Below are 13,591 nucleotides of genomic sequence, written 5' to 3'. Positions count from 1 at the left end.
GAAAGTTTGTAATTCTATCTCTTTATGTCGATGACATATTGTTAGCTGGAAATGACAAGGAGTATATAGAAACCATTAAGAAGTGGTTGTCCTCGAATTTTGAGATGAAGGACATGGGTGAGGCGGATTACATTCTAGGTGTTAAAATTCACAGAGATCGTTCTAAGAGACTGCTTGCATTGTCTCAAGAATCTTATATTAAAAAGGTTCTAGAGCGATTTAGAATGTCGAATTGCAAACCCATTGATACTCCTGTGGCAAAAGGCGAGAACTTGAGTCGTGAAATGTGCCCAAACACTTCTGAAGAAATCCATGAGATGTCTAAAGTACCATATTCTAGTGCAGTAGGGAGTTTGATGTACGCAATGATGTGTACTCGTCCCGATATTTGTTATGCTGTGGGTCTGGTCAGCAGGTATCAATCTAATCCAGGAAGAAGACATTGGAGTGCGGTTAAAAGGATTCTGAGATACCTAAAAGGCACTACGGATTATTTCCTCTGTTATCAAGGAAAAGATCTAACAATGATGGGATACACAGATGCTGATTGGGGTGGTGATTTAGATGAGCGTAAATCCACTTCTGGATATGCTTTCTTGTTAAATGGTGGATGCATATCTTGGAGAAGCAAGAAACAAACATGTGTATCTCTATCCACGATGGAAGCCGAATTTGTGGCGTGTGCTTCTGCAGTGCAAGAAGGTGTTTGGTTGAGAAGATTTCTAGATCATTTAGGTGTAGTAAGCAGTCCAGTGGGAGCTGTAACAGTTTATTGCGATAATCAATCAGCAATTGCTTACACAAAAGATCCTAAATATCATGGGAAAACCAAACATATTGATACAAAGTACAATTTCATCAGAGATATTGTTGAAAAGAAGGAGGTGACTTTGAAATACATGCCTACGCGCATGATGGTGGCTGATCCTTTTACTAAGCCAATACCAAGAGATATCTTCATCGATCATGTTAGATCTCTTGGACTACGTAGGATGTGATTGTAGTAGAACACATGAATAATTAAGACATTGTGTTCATTATTATAAGAATGTTTATTATGCGCTATGTGTACACATTTATTTTATATTTTTTATCTGCGCATTAAAGGTATGTCTGACAAGTTGAGATTGGCTCTCTCACACGAGCAATCACCTTTGATGTTGAGAAACATGCAGAGATGAGACAGTATTGATTTTGTAGTGAATAAAATCTATACATATGTTGCCTTGGTCATGAATTACCAAGATGAGATTACTTCATGAAATTGTAATCGGATTGGATTTTCCCACAATCCATTAAACTTGTCTATAGCCAGATTAGAGTTTTCAATACATGTTTGAGGATAAACGAGGTGAAAACTCAAGTTAAGTGTTGAGACACACTTGAACCAAGATCTGTACGATGTGAATATTAAAATATATGACATACGCTTCCAAAAGGAGGAAGAATCACATCGTATCACGTGTTTTTCATACCACGTGTGCTGAAGTGACCATCTGGATAATGAGTAGATGAGTCCCAACTCATTGTGTGAGATCCGTAGGTTTAAATACAAACCTAATCTTATACCCTTAAGACTTTCAACGATTTCTTTAAATTTTATTTTAGTGTTGCTACTTTAGCATGATACCAATAACTATGGATGATTCGGTAATGCGGTACATGTCTAAGAAAGCAACTAAAATAGAGATTGAAAGATGTCAGTGGAAAAGAAAGATTTATTTTGACACTCATTTTGTATTCACTAGCCGGCTAATTATGTTTAACATAGTTGTTAGAACATAATTGTGAATACATGAATATGGATTAATATTCTATCAAGTATGCTCTTATTATTTTGTATGGGACAAGAGATACGTTGATTAGTGTAATAATAAATCTGGGGTATAACGAGTAAATATCCTCATGAATATTTTGAAATGAGCTGCTATATATCCTTAACAGGTGTATGGCTATGAGCTCTGATTTAATATGCTCGTTGGTCACACGATCCATTTGCTTGTATGAATTTTGTGGTATATGATTGTGAACATACTAGACGAAAGGTCTAGCCCTCATGTGCGAGTGGGAGATGTAAGAAATATAAACGGGTCGCCCATGAGGGCTGACCCGAACCGACCCAGTTGAATTCAAATAGCAAATTTGAATTCTCTTGGAGGGAGTAGTTTCTTAACTACCATTTAACTCCCATTAGTTTATATAATGAATTAATTAATTCATATTAAGAGGTGGTTAGCCGAATCAATTGAAGGATTGATATTTTCATTCTTATCAAAGATGCCGTGACTTTTTCAGAATATATCATACCACATTGATTAAGCATTTGGATTGTGAACTCGATCCCTTTCCGTTCGTGATCGGCATCAGACCATTGCATTGTTAATTTCGTCGGAAGATAGGTTGGTAAATTCAACTACAAAAGATCCTATATCGAATTAAGTGTTATTCGATTCGATAGATTCGAGTTTAAGTTTTTCCGTCACAATCACCATAAATCCAATCCGACGAGAAGAAAACGGAAGAAGGGAGGAAATCAGATATACATACGTGTTACATAGTATCTTCTATTCCATTCCGAAATTGCAGTGACACAATTTCATTTCAAAGAGTGTTTTCGGTTGGAAAGAAACAAAACGAAATTGAAAACGTAAAAATATTTAAGACTGAACAGATAATGTGCCCAAATATTTAGAACGCAACCCAAATTTTTTCCAAGTGATATGATGCATACGGCCACACCAAAATAAGTGATAGAGTTGAGGTTCATTTTGTCACACGTGCTCGATCAAATTTCTTTTTACAATTTTTGGCCTCCTCAGTGTTGAGAATAAGAAAAATAAAATTGATTGAGCATAAAAAAACTTAATTTTTGTAATGTTTCTACTTCAAAATATTTAAAAATAAATAAAAAATTGTCGGTGATGGTTTACTTGATTAACCGAATGTTTATCATGTGCACATTGAAGACTAGCGACATTTGACAATAAGTTCCATCGTTATAAAAAATAAAATAAAATTACTATGTATATAATATTTGTTGTTATTTTCAAAATTAGTATTATATGGAGTTGGAAAGTCAACGGGGGGAGAGAAAAAAAAATTCAATTGTTTTTGAGAATTTTTTGAATTAAAGCAAATCCAAGATTTCAGAAATAGGTGGTGGACCCGACCTCAACTTCCATCCCCTGACTAGTCCCTACATCCTCCTCCCATCACCTCCATCGTTTGTTAGCACAAACACAAAATCAACGCTCGTTTTTTTTATTTATTAATGCTCCGATTCTCCAGTCGCTCGTTCTCTCCCCGAATTTAGGGTTTCTGTTTTCTGTTCATTCTTCTTCCTCCTCCACTTTCTTTTACATTTCTTTTCATGTTTGTGCTCTTCATTTCTTTGGAGATTCTGACGATGTTTTACCAGCTCCTATTTTGAAGCTTCACTCTTGTTTCAGGGTAATTTTTGCTTTTATTTCTGTTGCTAGCATTTATGGGTTACGATTTACGTACGTAAATGTGTGCGCGTGTGAGGTGTGAACATGGTTTCTTTTTTTGCCTTTCTTGAATTTGATATGCGTGTTTATATGTTTATGCAAATGATTGCTGTTTTTCTTTTTCTTTTTTTCTTTGCATTGCGAATATGTTTGTTCTCAGCTTGTTGGTGATGCGTAATCGGGCCTTTTATTGAAGGGTTTGGTTGGTGGTGAGGACGATTTGGGGATTTTGGTTGGATTTGAGGTGTTGGAAAGTTTATTGTGAAGAAAGTTGTGGGTTTGAAGGGTTTCTTGTGGAGAGGATTGGGGAACTTTGGATAGTGAACAAGGAAGTGTTGGTTTTGTATTCTTTTCGAGTATGCCAACATCTTGGGCTGGTTCGATTGACAAGGTGCCTGCTGCTGGTGGCACTGGGGCAACTTCTCGGGTTTCACAATCAACGTATGTTCCACCCCATCTTAGAAACAAACCTCCTGCATCAAACCCGCCGGCAGCTCCACTTTCTTATGCCACTGCTGCCTTAGGAAATGACCGTCAGGGAGGATATGGGGCTCCTGGTCAGAGGTATGATAAAAGTGCAGGTGGTGGCGCCCGTAGTGGTGGTTGGAACAATAGAAGTGGTGGTTGGGATCGTCGAAGGGAAAGTGACTTTGATCATAATTCAGATGATGCTGAATTGGGAGATGCATTTGGGGAAGTTGAGAATACAGGAATCAACTTTGATGCTTATGAGGATATTCCTGTAGAGACTAGTGGCAAGGATGTCCCTCCTCCAGTGAATACATTCGCTGAGATTGATTTAGTTGAAGCACTAATTCAAAATATCAGGAGGTGCAATTATGTGAAACCCACTCCTGTACAGCGTTACGCCATACCAATTTCTATAGCTGGCCGGGATTTGATGGCTTGTGCCCAAACTGGGTCCGGAAAGACAGCTGCATTTTGCTTCCCAATAATCTGTGGAATCATGAAAAGCAGTCAGTCTGATCCAAGACCAACACGAATGCCACGCATGTCATTTCCATCTGCTCTCATTCTTTCTCCAACAAGAGAGCTTTCAATTCAAGTGAGTTTGCAAGTCGATTTACCATGCATTTTTTTGTTTTTGTGCTTCGTATACATTGTAGTGGGAAGCCAACTGCCTTTCTTGCTGCGCAGATTCATGAAGAAGCTAAGAAATTTGCATATCAAACTGGTGTGAGGGTGGTTGTTGCTTACGGTGGTGCGCCTATTAATTTACAGGTTTTGTTCTTTTACATGCGGCCTTGGTTCACTGTTCGCTTGTTATCCTCATGGTTGATAAAACTCACTTTCTAATGGCTTCGTGGTACAAAAATATTTCTGTTTTTATGGAATACATTGTTTAATGATTTCTGGACAGCTTCGAGAGCTCGAAAGAGGCGTTGACATACTTGTTGCCACTCCCGGACGCTTGGTGGATTTGCTGGAAAGAGCAAGAGTCTCATTACAAATGATTAAATATTTAGCTCTGGATGAGGCAGATAGAATGTTGGACATGGGTTTCGAGCCTCAAATAAGAAAAATTGTGGAACAAATGGACATGCCACCTCCTGGGTTAAGACAAACATTGCTTTTCAGTGCCACTTTCCCAAAAGAGATTCAGGTGCGTCTTCCATTTTTGAGTGAACAATGTCTTCTGGGCTTAGCACATTGACAGGATCAATAGAAAGGGAAAACAGCATTTGCATGAAAAATTCACCAGGAGCTGCATGTCGTCATATGCAGTTGACTAAAGTCACTAATCATTTGAATATATTGAATGTCTGTGGAGGTACTAGGCGCTATTAGCTCTTAACTTTGGATGAATAATTTGTGGAAGATGTCTTGGGAATTTTCGTACAAAGCAATGTGTGGGTTGTGTGCTTTCTACTACTCGTTATCTTCTACAGAGAGATACGTGCCTTTTGATTTTACTTGTTATTTCCTTGTGACACCCATATAACTGTAAATACTGTCTTGCACAACAGATTATCCCTGTTTAACTATCAGTCCTGGATTTTTTTTTTGCCTAACAATTTCTGCTATGAAAATTAATAGACGTGTATGTTATTTTATCTCAACTTCATCAAAACCTAAATATTTTTTATTCTAAATTTTTTTCATGTATTTGACTTATACTGTGTTTGCTTGACCTTAAATTTTTACCTCTTACATGACTAATCGAGAAAAAATAATTCTATTTCTTGATGCATTTTATAATTATCAATAAATTCGTTTCTTATTTATAATAATTAGAGAATATAGCTGCTATATAAAAAAAAACTTTTGACATTTTCTTATCAAAAAATAAAATAAAAAACTTCAGGCAGGTACGAAGGTATATCCATGTGAACATGTGGAACCACATGAAGTTAATAAAGATGATATGAAATAAATGATAAGTGGAGAATCACGGAGATTTTCATCTCAGGGTAACATCACTTGGCCTGTGTTGATAAAATAAAATAAAACTTCAGGCAGACACGGAGGTATGTCTACGTGAACATGGGGAACCACATGAAGGTGATAAAGATGACATGAAATAAGGGATAGGTTGAGAGTCTCGAAGATTTCCATCTCAGGGTAACATAGTTTAACCTGTGTTAGTTAAATAGGGATCAATAGGTGGAGAAATAATCATGTTTTGATTATGATTGTCAGTATTTTTCCAATTTATCAATATAAAGCATAACATTGCCTCATTTGCCATCAATGGTCATTTAATATTTTCCGTATAGTTTATTCAATGATAGTACGAGCTTTCGTAGTTGTACAACAAAATCATTAACTAATATTATACTACAAGCTAAAAGTTTTGAGCTATATAATTTATACATGTATGATTTATCTTATTGCCTGTTGTAAAATCTAGTGCTTAATTACTCGGCGGAGATTATGAACTCAACTCTAGCAATTAAAGGATCTCATATTTTTTAAGAAAGTTCCTAAACCAGAGTGTGTGTACCATATTTGCTGTCAAAAGATAGTCATGGCTTTTTTATGCTCGTAAATATTATGCCTTGTTGTTTCACAATATACATGATCTTTTTCATTAGGAGCCTAGCAAATGAAACTATTCATATGATTTTCTTTTCCCTCAAATGAAACTAGATGTCGATTTCAAATTTAGTGAAGCATCAGCAGTATGAGATAAGCTAAAATCAGAGACTGGTAACAGGAGTTACGGTCCCAGTTACTTTTAGATTTATTTTCTTTGTAGTAACCAATATCCATTGGTGAGGTTTTCTATTCCGTGAAGATGATTATCTCTCTTTGAACACTTGGCCTATTCATGTTGTATATATCAAACTTTTTTCTTTGTGATTTTATCCTACTAACACGCAATGAAGAACTCGTTTCTGCTTCTCTCCTGCCTTTATTTTCTTCTAATTTTTTACTTTTACCTGGCATGCAGAGGATGGCCTCGGATTTTCTATCAAATTATGTGTTTCTGGCGGTTGGAAGAGTTGGTTCTAGTACGGATTTAATTCTCCAAAGAGTTGAATATGTCCTTGAGACTGACAAAAGAAGTCACTTGATGGACCTTCTCCATGCACAAAGGGAAAATGGTCTTCATAGCAGAGTAAGATTTCTGCCAGATTTTGAGGGTGGTAGAGCTTTCTATGTAGGGAAGATACGGGGTATTCTGTAGTCTTCGGATCCATATTGTTGCTATCTGGCAGTTTTGCCTGCTGTACATGTGTGACTGATGAACAGAGTTGAAAATAGGATATTGCATCAGTAATTTAAAAAGAAAATTTTTGATTAAGGACTTGAAAGTTTAATTTAGTTGTATGCTTGTGTAATAACATGTACACGGTTCAAAGTGGTAATACATCTAAGAATTTGGGATTGAGTGAGGATTACCCTTGCGCAATGCTATCTCAATAGTGCAAGTGTGTATAATTAATTATGTGTGGCTTAATGTCTCTAGCAATAGATTTCTCTTATCTTTTCATAAATGGTTTCATGGTTTGCCTTTCACAGTTAAGGTTGTGTAAATTATTTCATAATAACTTTCATAATTTGTATCTTGAGTTTCCCTACTCCCAATCTTTTCTGACAGTTATTGTAATTCTATTAGGCTCTTCCATCCAATTTTAAGACCTTTATTTTGTGCTTTTTGATACAGCAAGCTCTTACACTGGTTTTTGTTGAGACAAAAAAGGGAGCTGATTCCCTTGAACATTGGCTTTGCATTAATGGGTTCCCTGCCACTGCAATTCATGGTGATAGAACTCAACAGGTTTGTTTGACTTGTAGGAAACTGTTTATTCTTAAACCTTCTCAATAGTTGGTGTAGTTATGCTCACTTTTACTTAATTGGTATGAGGCATTCTATTATTTAATTCCCCTCCCCCTACTCTTCCCTTCCTATTCCCTCTAGATACTGCCCTCATCTCTGTTTTCTTGCTAGAGGAGTATACTGATTGGTTTTCACATTGTCAGGTTCGCAACCATCTGTAAGACTTCTATTTTTTTAATAAAGTCTTATCTGTTTACCATATTTTGATATTCTTTTGTAAGAATCTTCTTTTGAGACAACTGAATGTTGTGCTCATCTTTGGTTTTTGAGATGGTTAATTACATTATAATTAATTGGTGGTTGACCCAGGCCCATAATATGTACCGTCACTGGTAACTTTTAATCTGAAATATCAATGTGGAATTTGAAGTTTATATGTGGATTTGACTCCCATGATATGGCCTTAATGTTTTTATAACTGAATTTTTGAGATTTACTTACAAATTTATGAGACAGCTTGGTGGTTTACTCTTAAAAATGGTGATTTAGATATGTTCTCTTAATATTCGATGTCAGAGGACAAGTCGAAATATATTGATCAACTTTGGTATAATTAGGTTGCATATAGCATGTTGTATCGAGTACCAGTGCTTGCATTGGCGTTTTCTATCTTCGTCACATGTAATATTTAGTCGATGTAAGTGTGCCTTAATTCGAAAGGTAATTTGACACCACAAATAGTGTCCATTTTGTGAATGTCTAGCAACAGTCAGTGATGCTTATGATTGTCTTTAACCTGAATGACAGATTTGATTTCTATTTACTGTAGGGATGTGCATTAATAGTCCAGATAAATACAAAGATGATGCTGGCATAAATATAATATTCTAATAGGAACACCGGACAAGATGATGTGGAATTATTACTTTTAGTTGTATGCCTCCTCACTAGAAGTATGTTTACGACATCATTAATTTTTTTATGACTTTTGGAAATACCACTCCTACAATGTGATACTGTCAGTTTTCTCTCTTTGGTTTCCCAAAAATGATGTCTGATTATGTGGAATCACGCAAAACCCAATGCATGAAGTGTATGACCACCTCTGGTTTCAAAGAAATTTTCTTATGTTTATTGTGCATTAGCTGGTCTATCAAGGAACTTTCACTCAGTTATTGACTATAGTGCTGCTATAAAGATCGATTAAGTCCCATATGATTATGTTATTTTCATGTTGCCTTGAATTCTCCTGTGGAATCAACCGGGGATCGATTGCAGATTGAAGAATTGCTCATGAAACTCCCTTTGGTACCTTGCATGATGAAGTTTAACAAATTCAGTGCATGCCGTCCCCAATTTATTAGAGTTTTTCATTTGAAGATTTCTAGTCTTCTGAACTGTGTAGCATTTCATTCTATGATTTCTTTTATTCATTTTTTTCTGTTTGGCTGCAGGAGAGAGAATACGCTCTGAGATCCTTCAAAAGTGGTAAAACACCAATACTTGTTGCAACAGATGTAGCAGCACGTGGTCTCGACATTCCCCACGTCGCACATGTAGTCAACTTTGACCTTCCAAATGACATTGATGACTATGTCCACCGTATAGGACGCACTGGCCGTGCGGGTAAAACAGGTTTGGCGACTGCTTTCTTTAACGACAACAATGCGTCCCTTGCAAAATCGCTGACTGATTTAATGCAAGAAGCAAATCAAGAAGTACCCGCTTGGCTTTCTCGCTTTGAAGTGAGATCTTCCTCTGCGAAGAATCGTCGTGGAGGAGGTTGGGGAGGAAAGTTTGGTGGTCGTGACTTTCGTAGGGACACCTCTTTTGGTAGAGGTGGTGTGGACTTCTATGGTGGGGGACACATCAGCAGTGGATATGGCGGGGTTGGGGTGTCCCGTGGTTATGGTGGGGGATATGGTTCTAGTGTGACTAGTGCATGGGATTAGAAACTTCTTATTTTTAGATGCTATTACGTCTGCTTAGATTTGGTATTATGATGGATTATGGCGTAGTCAGTAACATCATTCTAGTTGTACACAATACACTTTTTTTTTCTTCTTTTTGATTGTAAATTCCTTGTCCAATCATTGAAGAATTTTTAACTTTTCATGCTGTATATTGTTCTTAATATTCTATTTGATTGATGATGTGCTTTTTTCATGTTTCTTATAGCTTAGATTGTAAACATGTTCTCTGTCAAAAAAAAAAAAAGATTGTAAACATGTTCTTTTTCTTCTTCGATTTTTATTTTTCTACGAAACCTCTTATAATTTTTTGAGATGAATTTACGAGCTAACTCAACTTAAAAAAAAAGTAGGATTTTTCATCGGAAGGACATATCTGAAGTTATGAGTCAAGATTGGGTTGATTATTTATTTTTACCATCTAGTGTTTGGGTTGCAATTTTAACCATTACTGTTGTGCTTATTTCTAGTAAATTTACTGCTATAGCACCCCCAATACTGAAATACTCAAATTGGTGTGCTTTTGTATTTATTGTATTTATTTATGTCGAGGGTGACATTACATGTAGATCAGACATTATAATCCAATAACATTTTTTTTATCGTAACTTGTAATATTATTTAGTTGAAATCAAATCGTTAATTACAAGATTTACCAACAAAATTGAAAAAATCCCAAACTCCCAAACAACCTGGATAGGAAAGAAATAGCAAAACAATGCAACCGCATTTGCCATACGATGTACGTGGTATAATTTGGTACCATGGGAACCATCGAGAATGTTGTGGTATAATTTGGTACCATGGAAACCATCGAGAATGTTCGGAACTTCAGTTGCAAATGCGCTATATAAACAAAATTCTCATCTAGATAGGTGACTGCTTACACTATCAATAAAGAGTCAATAATAACTTTATGAGCTTTTTTTAGTCGAGCCTACACCAGTCGCATCCCCTCTCGAATTGCTTCAAGTTTTGCGGATTGTGGATAATTGTAGTAACTTTAATTCTATTTTACGCAATTAAGTGGTTAACCATGTTTAAAATAGGTAAAATACTATTAAGAGATTTCAATATGATAAAACGAAGTGGAAAAACGATTTCGGGATATCCGAAAATTGTCCGTAGGACAAAAGTGGTTCGGGTAGTTCGAAAGCACCGAACTTGGATCCCAGAGAGTTCGGATGAGGATGTACAGTTCGGAAGCACAGGGAGAGTTTGGAAGCTCTGAACTCAAGATCGGAAGGTCCAAAATTAGTTAGGTCATGCTCATTAGTGAGGTGTCAACAATATACGGATACTGTGGAGTTCGAAAGATCCGAAGTCGAGTTCGAAAGGTCCGAAATCAGCTAGTAAGCAAGGTGTCAAGATGCCATTGACACGTGGAAATCATGCGAGTTCGGGAGGTCCGAACTTAGGATCGGAGCTTTCGATCATGGTCTATAAATAGGTGCCAAAACTCACAATTTAGTGTGTTTTTAGGTGTTTGGTTTTATTTAGTATATATTCTTAGCATTTTAGCCTTATACTCGAGGACCGGGCGATAACGAGGCTGCGGGGCTTGTAGCGGAGCTGTGATTGGATAATGACCTTCAACATCAGCGAGCTAATGATGCACACAGGTATAGTCTGAGATCACTAGTATTAGAGAATATCTATTAGCTTGGTTAAGGCTTTTTAGAATAGTGTTAGTGATGTAGTATTATCTTGACGCAGTGATGGACTATAGATGCATGCACATCTAGGACAGTTGTTGAGGTACGAAAGTGTTATCTGAGATATCCTGGTTGAGTATGTATATTTATGTGTTGCATGTTTATCTGACATGTTTTATGTGCATTTATTATGTCACGATTATTATGTTGCATACATTTTGATGTTGAGCCAGTACATTTGAGATAGCCTGTAGTGGGGTCGCTCATCCCTTTATTTTCTTAGTGAATGGTTGGACCTATTAGTACGGGATTAGATCACCTATATCCACAGTTTACTTCTAGTGTGTGAAACACCTCCTGATGTAACGGCCAAGCGTGTTACATACCATGACGCATTACTGTAGTGACCTGCATCGTGATCAACTACTAATCAAGAGCTTAAACATGCATTTAACTTAAATAAACAGTAATAAAAAATTATTAGAAGAAGCCATAAAACAAGTTACAATCCCAGAGAAAAGAATCTGTAAATATTGTTATACAACCATATAGAAGGTAAAATGTATCAACCCAAATACATCAATACAGAAAGCTTAGACAAACATCTCTGATGGCAACCTGTAGTCTAAGCCCTCATGGAACCACCCGCCTCATCCAATCGCAAACCTAACCCATAGAATAGGGTGTCCATAAACAACAGTACGAGGACGTAAGCATAAAACGCTCAGTACGAGAGTACGAGTATACAATATTATATGTGTATGTATGAAAGTGTACCGGATACCAAGACACACAAGTCAAGAAACAAGCTCATAGATCGGGCCCAGGGTATATAGCACGTTGCGCCGTTTCATTAGGAGGTGTCTCCTATACCCAGTGGATAATGGTGACCTGATACTAGTACAAGTGTCCAACCATGCACTACTCGTAGGGTGAGCGCCCTACTACTACAGGATATCTCAAGGATACAGGATCAATATGCTCATGTATGCAACATACATTCATGACAAGTATATGAAGATAAAATCATGCCATATAACCAAATAAATCATGCAAACACATAATACATGCATACTCAGTCTGGATATATCGAACAGTACTTTCGTACCTCTGATAACTAGGCAAGCTAAACCAGTTCTATGTCCAAGCTTATAGTCCGCACTACAATGCAAAATACTCATGCATCATAATCTTATTCTAAAAGCCTTAACTAAGCTATATCATACTCCCTATTTTCTATAAGGAGCAAGAGCTATACCTTCGTCCGTCATCAGCCCGCTGATGACGACTGCCCCAGAACTTGGACGCCACTCCGCTGCAACTCCGAGGCACCTCGCCAACTCCTGACCAAGCCTATGAAGGCTGAAAATCACCCCAAAACAGCTAGAAATACCTAAGAACCAAAAGAGAAGTTGGAAAATGGTTTGAGAAATGAGGAGCACGGAAGAAATATTTATAGGCGAAGATCGGACGCTTCGATCGGGGGTTCGGATGCTCCGATCTCTGCATGCAAACCACGTCACTACATGCACAGTTCGCTCCGATCTCAACATTGGAGGCTCCGAACTGCTGCATGTTTGACCAGCAATGACACCTCACCAGCTGCATGGCCTAACTGAGTTTGGACGCTCTGATCGGGGTTCGGACGCTCCAAACTCACCGTAGCCTCTGATCCTTGAATTGTGGCTCCAAAGGGTTCGGACCCTCCGATCATGTCCTTGGCCAAAATCCATAAATTGTCCAATTAAATTCAAAGTAAGCCTCTAATCCAAGCTTAATAATTTTTATTCACTTAATCTTGTAAAATGGAACCGGGCTACTACATTATCCCCCACTTAAGAGATTTCGTCCTCAAAATTAGGTCTTAAGTACTGAATGCAATTAATACTGTATAAAACATCCTTTATTCAAACTAAAATTTTTTCAAGACACAATTGTAATACAATAGAATCTGAAAAACTCTGGATAGTCTGTTCGCATACGACTCTCAATTTCCCAAGTGGCTTCTTCAGTGCCTCGGCGCTGCCACTAAACTAAAACAAGAGTAATGATCTTGTTACGTAACACCTTGTCTTTATGACCCATGATATGCAATGGTCTCTCCACATATGTTAAATCTGTATCCAGCTGGACCTCAGACGGCTGTAAGATGTGGGACTCATCAGCCACATACCATCACAACAATGATACATGGAACACATCTTGGATACTTGACAGATACGGTGGTAAAAC

At 37.3% G+C, this 13,591-nt stretch overlaps 1 protein-coding gene across 2 annotated transcripts; it reads left to right on the top strand.

Moving 5' to 3' along the window:
* The first annotated feature begins 3,152 nt into the window (after positions 1 to 3,152).
* LOC140878199 (DEAD-box ATP-dependent RNA helicase 37-like) lies at positions 3,153 to 9,849 on the top strand. 2 transcript variants are annotated; one of them, XM_073281816.1, is made up of 7 exons: positions 3,153 to 3,450; positions 3,685 to 4,554; positions 4,647 to 4,730; positions 4,870 to 5,112; positions 6,904 to 7,071; positions 7,621 to 7,734; positions 9,189 to 9,849. In XM_073281816.1, exons 2-7 carry the CDS (start codon positions 3,847 to 3,849, stop codon positions 9,684 to 9,686), a joined length of 1,815 nt encoding a protein of 604 aa, XP_073137917.1. In that variant the 5' UTR covers positions 3,153 to 3,450; positions 3,685 to 3,846; the 3' UTR covers positions 9,687 to 9,849. The 2 variants fall into 2 exon arrangements, with proteins under 2 accessions (XP_073137917.1, XP_073137914.1); XM_073281813.1 differs by having other exon boundaries at positions 3,649 to 4,554.
* Positions 9,850 to 13,591: the final 3,742 nt, after the last annotated feature.

This window comes from Henckelia pumila, chromosome 1 (genome assembly GCF_033568475.1).
Source record: "Henckelia pumila isolate YLH828 chromosome 1, ASM3356847v2, whole genome shotgun sequence".
Taxonomy (NCBI): Eukaryota; Viridiplantae; Streptophyta; class Magnoliopsida; order Lamiales; family Gesneriaceae; genus Henckelia; species Henckelia pumila.
Note: the sequence above shows the minus strand (reverse complement) of the source record. Positions and strands in the feature narration are given on the sequence as shown.